Source organism: Phocoena sinus, chromosome 8, assembly GCF_008692025.1.
Source record: "Phocoena sinus isolate mPhoSin1 chromosome 8, mPhoSin1.pri, whole genome shotgun sequence".
NCBI classification, from domain to species: Eukaryota; Metazoa; Chordata; class Mammalia; order Artiodactyla; family Phocoenidae; genus Phocoena; species Phocoena sinus.
Window position 1 is genome coordinate 71,775,085 of NC_045770.1, and position 15,911 is coordinate 71,790,995.

The window sequence follows — 15,911 nt, forward strand, 5'->3', positions numbered from 1 at the left end:
CTGCCGCTCCCCATCACTCCCCATCGCTCGAATTACCGCCTGACCCCGCCCACCCCGCCACTCCTTGGAAAAATTGTCTTCCACGAAACCGGCCCCTGGTGCCAAAAATGTTGGGGGAAGCTCTTCTCTAAGAGATCGCTATGAACATCCTCAAATTTACAAAGTGGGGAAACTGAGGTTCAGAAGGAGATGTAACTTCCACAAAAACACACGGGAAACTGTGGGGTTAAAGTCATCGGTCTGCAAACTCCACTCTCAAAGACTCCACCCTGAAGTGGGGTTCTCAGGCCTTCTAGGCGTTGGAGGCCTTTGCGCCTGTGCGCAAGGTGGAGGCAAGCCCCAAGCAGACGGACTTTTCTTCCCAGCTGAAGAGACGTCTTGGCCTAGACCCGCACTGGACACCCCGCTGAGGAAGCGCGCAGCTTGAATTGCGCAAGAGTTGGCTTCCCTCCCTCCAGGCTGGGACAGGACCTGAGTTTGGAGAGATTGGCACGAAGCTTTAGCAGCAATCATCGACTCCTATAGAGATGCAGCTGGGTTTCCAAGCTACCAGAGATGGGCTGGGCCCGCGACCCTCTGACTCCGGGGGCAGGAACTGGCCAAGTGACACGACCGCCACGTTCAGTCTCAGGTTTCCCCACTTGGACTCTCAGTCTTGTTCCTCGCTTCTCTGCCTCTGACTCTAGCGTTCTGCTCTCTGAATGTCTCAGCCTCTTGGGTTTACCGCTTACCATCTATCTCAGCTTTGAGTGTGTCTCTGCCTTACTGCCATGTGTCTCTTTGCAAATCTCTTCCGATCTGATTTCTACCCCTATCCTGCTCCTTGGTCCCCCACAAATCAGCGGACTGAGGGGACCCCAAAGTCAGCTCAAAGGTGAGCGCGCGGCCAGTGTTTCCCGCGGACACACGAGGAGGCCGGTGTTGGAGACATTTGGAGAGTGTGCCCCGGAGTCAAGTGCTGCTGCGTTGGGCTGCCAGCCTCTGCCTCTCTCTCTGCCTGGGGAGGGGCCGGAGTGCGCGCGCGGAAGCGTCAAGGGGTAGGGGGCTGGCCAGTCTCTGGCCCCTACTGCCACCCAGGGGATCCCAAGCTCCTCCCCGCTCTATTCCTATTGGCCTCGGGCGCCCCCGCCCCTAGCCGCCGGCTGGGGCTCAGGGGCCCTTAGGCTACTACAGGATAAATAGCCCTGGGAGCCTGGCTTGAAGGTAGGGGTGGGGAAGTCCCAGGGCGCTGCCGCCGCTCTCCTCGCCGTCCGTCGGTCAGGCGGGACAGGACAGGGCAGGGTGGGGGACAGCTGGGTGTACATTCAGACCCTCAGTACTTTGCTATCGCACTGCCGGTGTTCCGGAGCCGCAGAAAGTTTCTGGCAACCCCTGCCGCCGGGATTGGGCAAAGCCAGGACTGCGCCGCCCCCCGTCGGGATATGGAGCTGCTTTCGCCGCCGATCCGTGACGTAGACTTGACGGGCCCCGACAGCTCTCTGTGCAACTTTGCAACAGCGGACGACTTCTATGATGACCCGTGTTTCGACTCCCCGGACCTGCGCTTCTTCGAGGACCTGGATCCGCGCCTCGTGCACGTGGGCGCGCTCCTGAAGCCCGAGGAACACTCGCACTTCCCTGCGGCCGCGCACCCGGTGCCGGGCGCGCGCGAGGATGAGCATGTGCGCGCGCCCAGCGGGCACCACCAGGCGGGCCGCTGTCTACTGTGGGCCTGCAAGGCGTGCAAACGCAAGACCACTAACGCGGACCGCCGCAAGGCCGCTACCATGCGCGAGCGGCGCCGCCTGAGCAAAGTCAACGAGGCCTTCGAGACGCTCAAGCGCTGCACGTCTAGCAACCCAAACCAGCGGCTGCCCAAGGTGGAGATCCTGCGCAACGCCATCCGCTACATCGAAGGTCTGCAGGCGCTGCTTCGCGACCAGGACGCCGCGCCCCCTGGTGCTGCCGCTGCCTTTTACGCGCCTGGCCCTTTGCCCCCAGGCCGCGGCGGCGAGCACTACAGCGGCGACTCGGACGCGTCCAGTCCGCGCTCCAATTGCTCCGACGGCATGGTAAGGCCAGGACGCTGGGCTAGAGAAGTGAGCGCAGCTCTTGGTATATCAGGAATGTGTGTCCGAGGGCGGGTAGCGGACCCTCTGGTGTGAGGGTTGGGCGGGGAACCTTCCCGGGAGTGGACCCCCGGTGCCCCAGGCAGCTGTCACTGGGGTGGCGTAGTGCTTTGGTGGGGGGGGCACGGGACGAATGCGATCCACCTGATTGGGGGCGCTATTAGAACACTGCTGGGCCGACACGAAGATCGTGTCGTTTTCTCCGCTTATCCCATGCAGATGTGTGCTCCTCGGTGACTGTCTGCCCTCTATTTGGTCCGGCATGCTGCAGACAGCTCCTGCCCACCCTTACACCCCAACCCGGCCAGATCCGGGCCCAGAACTCTCGTGGCTGAGACTTAGGGAGTTGGAGAGGGGGACGGCTGCAGGGAGCGATGCTCCAGCCCCGCGCGGTTCCCGGGCCTGACTCGGTAGCCCTTGCCGTTTGCAGATGGACTACAGCGGCCCCCCGAGCGGTGCCCGGCGGCGGAACTGCTACGAAGGCACCTACTACAACGAGGCGCCCAACGGTGCGTATTCGCGCCTCCTTCCCACATTCCCTTTTGAGCTGCCCTGGCTTCTCTTTACCTAGGACCTCCTCGCCTCCATCCTGGGAGATGGTACAGGGAATGAAATACTAAGCATGTACTTCCCTCCTTTTTCACCCTGAAATTTTGGTGGATCCTCCTGAATCTGGCCCGTCCTCAGTTTCCTGTCTGCCCCAAAGCACTGAGCCCAGAGGTGGGAGACTTGTCTGCGGCTCCACCTCTGCATACTAATCTACCCCTCCCCGCGCAGAACCCCGGCCCGGGAAGAGTGCTGCGGTGTCGAGCCTCGACTGCCTGTCCAGCATCGTGGAGCGCATCTCCACCGAGAGCCCCGCCACTCCCGCTCTTCTGCTGGCCGACGCGCCGCCGGCGTCGTCTCCAGGCCCGCAAGAGGCGGCCGCCGGGAGCGAGGTCGAGCGCGGCAGCCCCACCCCTTCCCCCGACACCGCCCCTCAGTGCCCAGCGGGTGCGAACCCCAACCCGATCTACCAGGTGCTCTGAGGGGTTGGGCGGCCACTTCGGGGGAGTGCCGCTGCCCTCTGGCCCGAGGGATGGTGCCCTTAGGGTCCCTCGCGCCCAAAGGATTGAGCTTAAATGCCAACTCCCCTCCCAACAGTGCTTTAGAAGCGACCCCTCCGGAGGTATGAGAGGCGGGGGAACTGATGTGTGTTTCCGCACCCCAGGGCAAGGACATGGTCCTTTTTTGCCACGCAGCACACTTCCCTGAGACCCGCTGCGATGGCCGTTTGATGTTACTCAGTGGGCCAGAGCTGACCCTCGAGGACCCAGGTCCTTCCTCTTCCTCGCCCCCTCCCCCATGGGGGTGTGGGACCCACGCAGACCTAAGCCCCGCCCCCGGACACCCGGATGCTTAAAGGAGCGTAGCCGGAGCCCTCGGTTAGTCGGCTCTTTCCCGCCGCTCCCTTGCCAAGTGTAACAGCTGTAAAGGTAACCGCTCCCACCCCCTACCCCGGTTCAGGACCACTTTTTGTAATACTTTTGTAATCTATTCCTGTAAATAAGAGTTGCTTTGCCAGAGCAGGAGCCCCTAGGGCTGTATTTATCTCTGAGGCATGGTGTGCGGTGCGACAGGGACATTGTATGTTTATACGGCAGGCGGGCGAGCCGCGGGCGCTCGCTCAGGTGTTCGAAATAAAGACGCTAATTTATACCGCGGTGGCTCCAGCTTTCGCTAGGGCTGGGGGCAGGATTTTGAAGGGGGGCGAAATCCGCAAACTGGGCCACCTGTACCGCAGCGACCCCTGTAGGCCGCAGACGGATTGCAAGGAGGAAGTTAGGGGAGGGAGGGGTGCGTATGTTTCCGTTATGTGAGGAGGTTCTTCTGACCATGACGTACATCACCGCACACAGGTCATCTCGTTGTCAGGATGGATGTTAGAACGATCTGAGTAGTTAATAAAAGATCCATGCCTGTCCCACCACCCAGAGATTCTGATTTAAAGTATCTGCCGCAGATATCCCCGGCCAGGAATGAGTATTTTTCAAAAGTTCCCCAGGTGATTCTGAAGTGCGTACACGGTTGAGCTTCATGCCCCTCCATACACACAGTGAAGCCAGGTATGGTGTCCAGAAGGATCACTGGAAAGTCATGTCCCCCAGATGCGACTCGGAATCCTCATGGGTAGAGGATGTGATAAGGTGCTCACAACATTATGAGGAAAAGCTGACTGGGTGTGAAGCAGCACTGCACGCTGCAGGGTACTTCCAGGCTCTCAGCGATAGGTGTAATCACAAGGGGATGCACAGAAGGCCAGACAGGCACAGACGCGACCACTCTAAGAAACCCAGCACTTAGAGCATCCGGGCATTGCCAGATCTCATAAGAAGACAGGAGCCCAGAGCCTGCAAGGAGAGGGGCACGTGCAAACCTGCATCATCACAGATGGCATCAGTGCTCTTCTCAAGTGATAAACACTCTGAGGGGAGAGGAGGGGCCATTGATGTAGCCAGGGGGCTGGGGAAGACTTCCTGGAAGAGGTGCCATTTGAACTGTGTCTTGAGAAACAAAAGAAGACAACACATCCACAATGCCCATAGATCCCCCCCAACACACACACACACACACACACACACAGAGGTACCTCTGAGAGGGTACCCCTGGATGGACGGCCTGGCAAAAGTTCTGCCCAACCCCACCCCCTAATTCACATACACTTGTCACCAGGACCTCAATTCCCCTTACATCCCACTCCTACAGATCCTTTGTTTCCTGAAAACCCTACAGGCCCACTTTCAAGGGCTTTTCTTACCAAGGAGGGGCGGGTGTGGAGAGGGCCTGGGGAATGCAAGCAAGACATAATGGCAGAAGGCAGAGCAGAGGATCTGCTCTCTGCTCTGGGAGAGCCTTTGCTCTCCCCAGTGCAGGGCCCCTGGGGAGCCACCCAGGGCTGCTCTGTTACTAATGATCCTCTGCTTTTCATCTGGCTGCTTCCCCAGATGTGCCTTGGGGTTCTTTACACTCCCTTGAGACCGTTTGGGGCTCATTCATGAATCCATTCATTCAACAGATGCCAGGTCCCATGCTGGGTGAAAACAGAGACCGGTGGACAGAGTTCCTGACCTTGGGAAGCACCCAGACATTTGGGGAGACTGGACCTTTTAGCAGCTGGTTACATCACGATGAATTAAGTGCTATAATGGGGGTGTATGTGGCAGAGGAACACAGTGGGAACAGAAGGTATAGACAGCAAGCAGCCCCTAATAAGAGTCTTGAAGGAATAGGTAAGGAAAGAGGCGTCAAATAAGGATGCTGCAAGCTGAGGAAATAGCAAAAGGGCAAAGACCCAGAGGTGACAGAAAGCAAACTGTGCCTTCATGGGGCCAGCAGTGCTCACAGGGAGGGGCCAGAGGTGAGATGGGGCAAAGGGCCACATTGGACCTTATTTGGGCTTTATCCCAAAAGCAATAGGGAGCCATAGAGGAATCTAACCGAGGAAAGGATACAAACATATCTGTATTTTAGAAAGGCCAGTCTGGACTGGCAGAATGGATAGGAGGGAACAAGACTTGAGACAGGAAGACTTGTCAGGAGGCCACCAGGGCTGCTCAGAGGAGACATGACATGGCCTGAACTGGGGTTGTGACTGGGGATGGGAGAGAAAGCACAGGAGTAGAGACAGTTGTGCCAGATAAAGTGTAGGTGTTGACAGTTCAATGGAGAACCTTGAGGGCACAGTCCCTACCCTCATACAGCTTAAAATCCACTGGGGAAATAGCCATTAGACAAAGAATCAAATGAATAAATACATTTGTAGATGTTATACATGATGAGAAACTCCATAAGGAAAAGTAAAGGGCGCAGTGAGAGATGATAATGAGGTATGAGACGGTAATCAGGCAAAGGGAGGAGGAAGCAGAGCTTCTGTGCTGAGGGAACCAACCACATATAAGAAGAAGGCCCCAGCAGCCTATAGGGTTACTATAGCCTATAGGGAGCTAGTGTGCATTAGAAAAAGGTGTCCCTTCTTTCCCAAGGACACTGCTCTGCACCAGGGTTCATGGCTAGGCAAACAGAGAGCAGGCTGGACTTCAGCCTCCACCCACCTTCTTGGCCAGGTGTGCTTTTTCAGTGAACAACCTACAGAACTGTTCACAGGGTCTTGTGCATGGAGGCCCTAAGGAAGGGGGAGAAAAGGAGGGGCCAAGGGTGACTTCAGGCTCTGGTTTGCTTCACAGTGGACGATGGTGCTGTTATAAAGATGGAGACCTCTGGAGAAGAAGAGGTCGTGGGGACAGACTCAGTGCAGGGCAGAAACCCAATTTAAAAAGGTTAAACCCCACAGGGGGTATGTTGGAAGGATGCAGGGCAGTTCGCATAAGGGAGCAGCGCTGCAAGCACCACAGCACCCGTGGGCCTCGAGAGCCGGGATTGGAGCCCCTCTTGCTGTTCGACACATCCCCCTTCTTTCCTCTGCTTGCCTTCCCTCCCTCCCAGTCCATATTGGTTTTTTCCAGCAACTCAGGGGATTACCTAGATCTCACTGCTTAACTCCATTTAGAAAATTTCCAGGGAAGAGCTCTACCTGGACCAGCTTAGATCATGAGGCAGGATTTGAACCCAGGCAGTGAGGCTCCAGAGACCACTCTCAGCTGCCCGGCCCCGTAGCTTCTGCAGAGGAAGGAAGGAGAGAGCGTCAGAAGGGAGGGGAGCAGCTAGAGCTTGGATTACCCCATGGATGATGGGATTTGAGGTCCCCTCCTGGCCTGGGAAGGGGGGAGGACATATAGCTGAACCCCATTTGCAGTGTAGATGAAACATCCCTGCCCTTGGGGCCATTTTCACCTGGGCTGGATCTGAGGAGACACCGGGCCATGCTCTCCATAGAGACATATGCATGTCTGTACACACACGTGCTCATACAAGAGCACACATGTCCCCAGAGCATACCACCGGAGGCTGGTGTACCTTGATGCCAAGGAAGTTTAAGCTTTAAGTCCTTGTCCCTTGCGTGAGCTTCTTCTAAGGCACTGGGAAAAGCCCTAGAAATATGTTCACACGGTCTAGTTTCTTTTCAAATTTTCTAAAGTAAAATATTTTAGCCAACTGGTTATGACCATTGTCTCTATTCTGACCTCTCCCCTGTGTTGGGTGGCATTTATGGGCATGTTGGGGTCCCCTCGAAAGGTATTCATCTTGTTTGGGTTTAGTGGAATATATTTTAAATCAATTAAATATAAAACAGAAGTAATGGCAATGAACAGTGAAATAAATTACAATGATTCTGACATTGAGAAGACAATTGTACCCCCAACATCTATTTAGATCATGCCAAAAAGCAGTTTATTAAAAGAAAGTGATAACTTTTTAAAGGAATTATTGAAAAGCCTCTTGCATTGTTTGATAATCTAATGAACAAAGGAGAGTGAATTATATGAACATATTGGAAAGCGATTTAAATTTTTTGCTGGTCTAACAGAAAATACTGACATCAACAAAGACAGAATAAAATTCATAATATGCCACTATAATGAGACCTTAGCATCAACAAACTTTTCAAATGAACCCTGCCAATTTAAAAGCATTTAAATTTAGTCACCGCACAGGAAAACTCAATATACCTTGAACTCTTACAGTCCACAGATGAAAGAAACTTGATGGAGCTTCTGCCAAATGTGACAATCCTAAAAGTGTACATTTTAGGCACAATTTCCAATAGACATTTCCAATAGAGTGGTGAGCCTGAAAGAAAATCCCCTAAATTATCAGTGATATTAAACAAGTTTTGATCAACCGTGTTGGAAGGAGAGACTGAACTATCTGAATTAGCTCTCAATTCTCTGTACAGAGAATGATATTATAGAATCACATTGAAGAGGCACTTAAAGAATATACAGCGTGATGCAAGTGGAAAGGAGTGGGCAAGACTGAAAAAGGCAAGAAAAAAGAGCAAGCTGCAATAATGCATACTATCAAGGCAGAAAGTATGAGGAGGAAGATAAAGACAAAAATGGTGATGGTGCTAATGATGGGAAAAACAATTTGGTTCTAGCTCAGTTTTTTCTCATCTATAAAACACTTAAATCCTCTGCACACAACCCACTAGTACTAAGGGGGAAAAATGGGAGGCTGTCTAATAGTCATTTTTATACAGAACAGGGTCATTTTTGTATAGTTAACTTTTAAATTTTTTTTAGACAACATTTAACAGTGAGTTTTAATTCATATAGAACTTTCCCAGTAACAGGGGGCAGTAAGTCCCAGATGATGTCAATGGCCACATAATTCCTAGGATCTAGGCCTGGCTGTGCCCCTAACCAACTCTGAGACCTTGGGAATGTGATTTAACCCTTTTGGACTTGGGCTCTCTCTCTGTGTAATGAATTAGTGAATTTAAAAGGTATGTCCCGGGGGCTTCCCTGGTGGCGCAGTGGTTGAGAGTCCGCCTGCCGATGCAGGGAACGCAGGTTCTTGCCCCGGTCTGGGAGGATCCCACATGCTGCGGAGCGGCTGGGCCCGTGAGCCATGGCCGCTGAGCCTGCATGTCCAAAGCCTGTGCTCCGCAACGGGAGAGGCCACAGCAGTGAGAGGCCCGCGTACAGCAGTAAAGCCACAGACATACTAGAGAACGGACTTGAGGATACAGGGAGGGGGAAGGGTGAGCTGTGGCAAAGCGAGAGAGAGGCATGGACATATGTACACTACCAAACGTAAGGTAGATAGCTAGTGGGAAGCAGCCACATAGCACAGGGAGATCAGCTCGGTACTTTGTGACCGCCTGGAGGGGTGGGATAGGGAGGGTGGGAGGGAGGGAGACGCAAGAGGGAAGAGATATGGGAACATATGTATATGTATAACTGATTCACTTTGTTATAAAGCAGAAACTAACACACCATTGTAAAGCAATTATACCCCAATAAAGATGTTAAACAAAAAAACCCAACAACAAACAAACAAACAAACAAAAAAAAGGTATGTCCCAGTTCTGAAATTCTTTAGTAACTCAAAGCATTTCAAAGAAAAAGATAACAAAATAGGTCTTTTACAGATAAGGGAGCTGGAACCATGACAGATTTTTCTTAGCATAAGCAAATTATTTATAGCCCTCTGGTTTACTGATCCTTCTTTAACTTTTCCCAATTAAAAAAAATTGAGATATAATTTACATATCATAAAACTCACACTTTTGAAGTGTCCAATTCGGTGGTTTGTATTATATTCACAGCTTTGTGCAACCATCACCACTATCAAATTCCAGAATGTTACTCCCAAAAGAAATCCGAACGCCTTAGCAGTCACTCCCCACTCTCCTTTCTTCCCCCAGCCCAAGGCAACAACTCAGCTATTTTTTGTCCCTATGGATTTGCCTGTTCTGGACATTTCATATGAATGGAATCACACGCTATGTGGCCTTCGGTGTATGGCCTCCTTCACTTAGCATGTTTTCAAGGTTCATCCATGTTGTAGCATGTATCAGTACTTCATTCCTTATTATAGCTGGATAATATTCTACTGAATGGGTACATTATATTTTGTTTATCCATTCATCAGGTGATAGATATTTGGCTTGTCTCCATTTTTTTTAGCTATTATGAATAATGCTGCTATGAACATTCATGTACAACTTTTCATGTAAATATATGGTTTTAATCCTCTTGAGTATATACCTAAAAGGGAAATTGTTGGGTATATCATAACTCTATGTTTAAATTTTTGAGGAACTGCCAAAGTCTTCCCCAAAGCAGCTGCACCATTTTACATTCCCATCAGCAGTGTATGAGGGTTCCAATTTCTTTGCATCCTCAACAGCACTGTTATTGTTTGTCTTTTTAATCTAGCAATCCTAGTGGGTGTGAAGTGTATCTCATTGTGGTTGTAATTTGCATTTCCCTAAAGACTAATGATGTTAGCATTTTTTCATGTGCTTATTGGCCATTTGTACATCTTCTTTGGAGAAATTTCTATTCAAATCCTATGTCCACTTTAAAATGAGGTTATTTGTCTTTTTATTGTTGAGTTATGAGAGTTCTTTATATATTCCAGATACTTGACCCTTATCAGATATATGGTTTGCAAATATTTTCTCTCATCCTATGGGTTGTCTTTTTACTTTCTTGATATTGTCCTTTAAAGCACAGAAGTCTTTTGTGGTTGCTGGAGTCCAATTCATCTATATTTTTCTTTTGCTGCTTGTGTTTTTGGCATCATATCTAAGAAACCATGACCTAATCCAAGGAAGCATTTTATAGTTTTAGTGCCTACATTTGGGTATTTGACCCAGTTTTAGTTGATTTTTCTATATGGTGTGAAAAAGGGATCTAACTTCATTCTTTTGCATGTGGATATCCAGTTGTCCCAGCACTATTTGTTGAAAAGACTGTTCTTTCCCTCATTGAATTGTCTTGGCACCCTTGGCAAAAACTAATTGACATTAAAAGTATGGGTTTATTTCTGGACTCTCAATTCTATTCCATTGACCTGTGTGTCTACCCTTATGCCAGTAGCACACAGTCTGTTTACTGTAGATTTGTAGTAAGTTTTGAATGGGGAAGTGTGAGTCCTCCAGCTTTGTTCTTCTTCAAGATTGTTTTGGCTACTCTGGGTCCTGTGCATTTCCTGAATGTACCTTTAAGTGGCCCTGTCCCGGTGGTATTTTCAGTAGCCACAAACCTTGCCTGATATAATATGGGAGCTGTAAAGTGGCATGGAAATTTAACGCAGGTTCACGTTGGTACACAGGAAAAACAGCTATAGGGGAAGATGATGAGTGTTTCATTTTCAGTCATATTCGATACAGCTTTAAAAAAATGAATGTTGTTTTGTTAACTGAACATCATTCTGTAATTGCAAAAAAAAGTTGCAACTGTTTTTGTCGGCATTATGAATGCTTCCAAATAAATATAACTTATTTAAAAGTATTATGTAGGTGTGTCAAGCAGTTAATAACAATATTAAGCTATTTTTTCTGGATTTTTAAACATTTTTAGTATTTGTCAGCTTTCTAAAATTTACATTTGGTCCTGATTTCAAAGCCTAAATAAATATTCACTTTTGTACCCAACTTTCTGTTCTTTTTTTTTTTTAATGTGACCCCCTCCCCCAAATGTCTAAACTTCAGGCCTCATAGAACCTGGACCAGCCCTGCACACTGCCAACCAGGCTCACCTACAGGCTGACTCAGGCACGAGGGCCCACCAGGAGCACACACAGGAGACCGCACAAGGCTCCTATAAATGAGTCGCAGAGGGAGGAAGACGCTTGGGGCAGCCACACATCTCCAGCTGCTTCCGGGAGAACTCAGCCACCCCTACCTGGTCCTGCCAGGGACACTCGCAGTAGTGCCCACGCCCACCTGTCCTTCTTACACACATGCACGCCTGACCATCCTTCTGCATCCCTCACCACAACCATCATCGTTCCCTGCTCCCCACCCAGCTCCTACAGCCAGCAGTGAGAGGCGAGGTGATGAGGCCCATTTTCCCGAAAGTCAAGCCCAGGGAGGGCTGACGCTCTGCCCCTGGGGCCATACTGCCACTCTGAGGGACCAACGCTGCTGGGAATGGCAGGATCCCATGAGGGAGACATGGGGTAAAGGCTGGTCACAGAGGGTTTGGGGGCGGTGGGCAGTCCGAAGGAGGGGGGAAGAGGGAAGGAGAGAAAGTTAAATGAGAGACACTATCTCATTGAATCCTTACAAAATATTATTCCCTTTACGTAGATGAGGGAACAGAAGCTTACAGAGGGAAAGTGACGAGTTTACACAGCTAGTAAACAGCAAAATGAGATTTGTACCCAAATCTCTCAACCGGAGGACATTTTACTCCCCAAGGGACCTTTGACAGTGTCCATAGACCTTTTTGATTGTCACGAATGGGGAAGGGGTGCTACTGACATCTAGTGGGCAGAAGCCAGGGATGCTGCTAAACATCCTACAGTGCACAGGACAGCTCCACAACAAAGGATTATCTGGTCCAAAATGTGCAGAGATTGACAAACTCTGCACTTCCCCGGAGTATTCTTTACCTTGGCCCCTTTCTAGACTTCCCCTGGCCTAAGAGATCCGGGATCCACTTGCCCAGGGGTCACAGGAAGGAACAAAAGGAACAACTGTACACCCCATTCCCAGCTTAGGTACCAGGGTCAGTGCTCAAGCTACAGATCTGACAGCCACAGTCACCAGTTTCCCACTATGGCACTTCTAATTTCACCCTCCCTTGTCCGTTGGCGAGAGGAGTTCTGATCTGTGGAAAAGATAGCCTGCTGGTTTGCTGTTTATCATCACTCCAAAGCCGGCTCTGTGACCCCGGTTAGGTTAGTTTCCAGATGTGGCCACAAGATGGCACCCCAACCCACCAGGAATGTGAAGGCTCTGGGCCTGGGAGAGAGCATATGGCATGGGCCAACCTGGACCAAGGCCTGGGGGTTGGACTTAAGCCAGTTCCAGAGCCTAGCAGGACCAGATCTAAGGCCTGCAAATGCCAGGTGTGAGAACATAGGCCAAACTTGGCTTCAGGATTCCCTTCACTTTTTTCTTGTCTATACCCAGCCCCGGCTCGTCCTCCAGCCCCTCTCATCAGCCCCCTCCTCCAGCCTGAACAAGAGAAATTACAGAGCTGAGGTGCTATGATATAGGGCTTATTATTTTTCATATCCATCAGTAAAGAAACTGACGTATAGAGAATTGAATAACTTGCCCAAGGTCATAGTTTGTCAACGGTGGAGCTAGGATTTGAATACCGGTACCTGGGTTCCAGAGGTTTTGCTCTTGACCACTGAATAACACCACCCCACTGGTAGTTCACTGCTCCCCGCCCCTCAACAGCCAGTGATCCCAAAGAGCCTCCGGCACGGGGCCACAGCTTTCCTCTGCAAGGGAGGGGGCAAATGGCTGTGAATAAGGGGGATTGCTCACAAGTGGAAAGGGGTGAGGTCCTCAGCTGGGCTGAGGGTCTGTGGTTAGTGGTTGCTGGTAAGAAGCTACGCTCAGTTCAGCGATTCTCCCTCCCTACCCCATTTCTTTGGGGCTTTTCCCCTTTTTTTTTCTATGTTGCCCTCTTGATTTTTCTAGGCTTTCTGCAAATGCCAGCCTTCTTACAGTGTGAAGGGGAAGTGAGAGAAGGGACTTTTGTGTCCCTGTTTAGGATAGAGAAGGGGGAGATCCTTTGAGGCCTGGGGTGTCATCAAGGATGAAGGTGAGAATCCGAAAGTGGGAGAGCGTGGAGTACCTCATGGGCAGCTACCCTCTCCCACCTGGAAGGCTCCTCTCTCTGAGCCTTCTCTGCTTGCCTCGTAGGGGATTTTAGGTGCGTTAGATACACTTTCACACTCCCCCTCCCTCCAACCCTGGCCTGCCTCTTTTACTAGCCCTTCAGGGCCAGGCCTGACCAGGGCTCCTAATAACCCAACTTTACCCCTTCTAGGAGCCCTTGGCCTCTCTCTGCCTCTCCCTCTGCTTCTCCCCACCATCTGGGGCATGCTTCAGTTCCCCATTATGGCTCACCATGGGGTAGTGGCCTGAGTGGGCCCTACGCTGACTCCCCGAGAAACACTGGGTAAGTCTCCCTTTGACTCAGCTTGGGTTAAGGGCTCCGGACTCCTATGGCCTCTGACACTAGGATGCTAGGATCCTAGCCTCTCTCCTGGCCTTTCTCAAATCATCCAGCCCTTAATGAGGAGCTAGTGTACGCTGGGCCCTGTGGAGGAAGCAAGCAAGAAGGAGGCTTGGAGGAGCTGATGGTCATTTTTTACTGGGAAATGAAATAAGCTATAGTGAAGGTTAGGGAGCTGTACTCTGATCCATGTGGTCCTGCAGGAGAGGGAAGAGGTGGAACCCTGGGCCCCTATGGTTGGCAGAATCGCAGAGGGCTTCCTGGGGAGAAGAGGGACTAGACAACTGGCTGGAAGGAAGGGAAGGTTTGGCGAGGCCTCTGTCTTGTCTCTCCCCATCTTGATTTCTCCCAGGTGTGTGTGTGTGTGTGTGTGTGTGTGTGTGTGTGTGTGTGTGTGAGGGGACTCCATTTCTCTGTTTTATCACCTCCTTGGATTGGGGCAGAACTTTCTGAGAGAACTGTGTCCTGGGAATCTGAATTTGAGCCAAGCTGAGCTGCACTGGGTCTGGCTTCCTCATGGGTAGGGGACAGGGCTCACAATGGTCAGGGTGAGAGGGACACTGAAACACACTCTCATCCCTGTATTACTCTGAAATAATTGTATTGAAGGGGAAGAAGCCCCCATTTATAAGAAGAACACAGATCAATCTCTGGAGTGAGGAGGTGCCATCCTGGCCCCAGACTTCAGCTCTCTCTTTGCCTCTGCCCATCTCTGCCCCTGTTTCTGCCATAACTCTGCCTCTCTGTCTTTCCCCTTGTCCTTCTCCCACCCCTCATCTCTTGCTCTGCCCCTTGCCCCTCTCCAAACCTCTCCATTCCTCCAAACCTTTGCCCCAGCACACACAGATTTCACTGGGCCAAGCAAGTGAGGAGAGAGATGTCTGCTGCACAGCTTCATCCCCAGGCCCACAACCAGGTCTGTGGGTCAGTGTCGAGGGACAGCTGTCTGCGCAATTAGCAAGTGCCGACGGGTAAATAAGAGCCTCATGTCTTCTTAACTAAATAGCCCTTTGCCCAGGCAGCCTTGTGTTCGATTGGGCTGGGCTGGATCAATAAGTCTCTTTCCAAGTGCGGCCACCCCTGGAGCTGGGTCTGACCTCCCCAGCCTTGCCCAGACCCACCTGCCCACTTCCCTGACTGCCCGGAGCCCCTGGAGGGCAGGGTCTCTTGTGCCCCTGGGACAGAGCCTGGAACAAGTAAGGAGTGAAGGAGTGATTGCTCGATTGAGTAAACTGAGGCACCGCCAGCAAACGTGGTCCAGGAAGCCTCGGAGGCCCAAACTGCAACTCCCACCCCAGGATCAACTGCGAAGCCAGGAATCACAGCAGGGGTCTGCTCCTATCCAGCCCCCAGACACAGCATCAGCTTCCCATCCAGGGCAGCTGAAGCCCTACGGAGTAAGGGGGGCTGTCAACGTTCACGACCACTAGAGGCAGCTGCTTCTTCTGACCTCTAAGGACAGAATGCCCTTTTCACAAGGGATCCTCACCTAAGGATCCTGGGCTAGTGTGGGAGGATCAGTGAGCTGGGATCAGGATGGCAGAGCGTGTGACACTCATGGGAGACTAGAGTCAGCCTGGAGTTAAGAAGGGCCCGGGGTCAGAAAAGGGTTGAAAGGGGTTGATAGGGGTCCAAGATTATTGGGTTTTTAGTAGAGGGCTTAGAGGACAACACAACCTAGTACAGGTGTGTGCTGTGTATAGGGAAGCGCGGGGTGTGTTATTTTGGAATCCATGCAAGAGGGTACCTATGGAAGCGTCATGGGGGCTCCAGGTTCCCTGCAAAGGTCGGTATTGAACAGCTGCTTGGAGCGGTCAATACTGGTGCGGGTCGAGGTTTCTCTGAGAGCGGTCAGGGGCGTCTTGTTTCACTAGGGAATCAGACAGTCCCTAGTTTGGAAAGACAGGGGCGGGTACCGACGCCCTTCTCACCTCAGTCTGACCCTGGGGCGCGGGTTGAGACGTCTCCGGAGCCCCCGCCCACTGAGTGGTGCTCCCCGGGGGCGGAGCGTCGGCGGGTCCCCCGGAGGCGCAGGATCGGTGCCGGGCTGGCGCCCCCAGCGCCGGGGTTGAGGGAGGCCGGGCTCCGCGCGGGGCTGGGAGGGGGGCGCGGAATCAGGGCTTTTTAGGACCCAGCGCGGCACCTCCCTCCGGGGGCGAGTGCGGCTGCGCGCGCCGTGTGCCAGTGTCCGGAGAGCGGCGGTCTGGAC

At 51.7% G+C, this 15,911-nt stretch overlaps 1 protein-coding gene across 1 annotated transcript; it reads left to right on the forward strand.

Moving 5' to 3' along the window:
• Positions 1–1,085: 1,085 nt before the first annotated feature.
• MYOD1 (myogenic differentiation 1) lies at positions 1,086–3,807 on the forward strand. Its single transcript, XM_032640773.1, has 3 exons — positions 1,086–2,051; positions 2,539–2,617; positions 2,886–3,807. Exons 1-3 carry the CDS (start codon positions 1,422–1,424, stop codon positions 3,134–3,136), a joined length of 960 nt encoding a protein of 319 aa, XP_032496664.1. The 5' UTR covers positions 1,086–1,421; the 3' UTR covers positions 3,137–3,807.
• Positions 3,808–15,911: the final 12,104 nt, after the last annotated feature.

Bases quoted from the DNA above. Each gene is read 5' to 3' on its own strand.
- MYOD1 (XM_032640773.1), top strand. From the start codon at position 1,422: ATGGAGCTGCTTTCGCCGCCGATCCGTGACGTAGACTTGACGGGCCCC. The intron at 2,052-2,538 runs GTAAGGCCAGGA...TGCCGTTTGCAG, and splicing joins CCAATTGCTCCGACGGCATG to ATGGACTACAGCGGCCCCCC. The intron at 2,618-2,885 runs GTGCGTATTCGC...CTCCCCGCGCAG, and splicing joins CTACAACGAGGCGCCCAACG to AACCCCGGCCCGGGAAGAGT.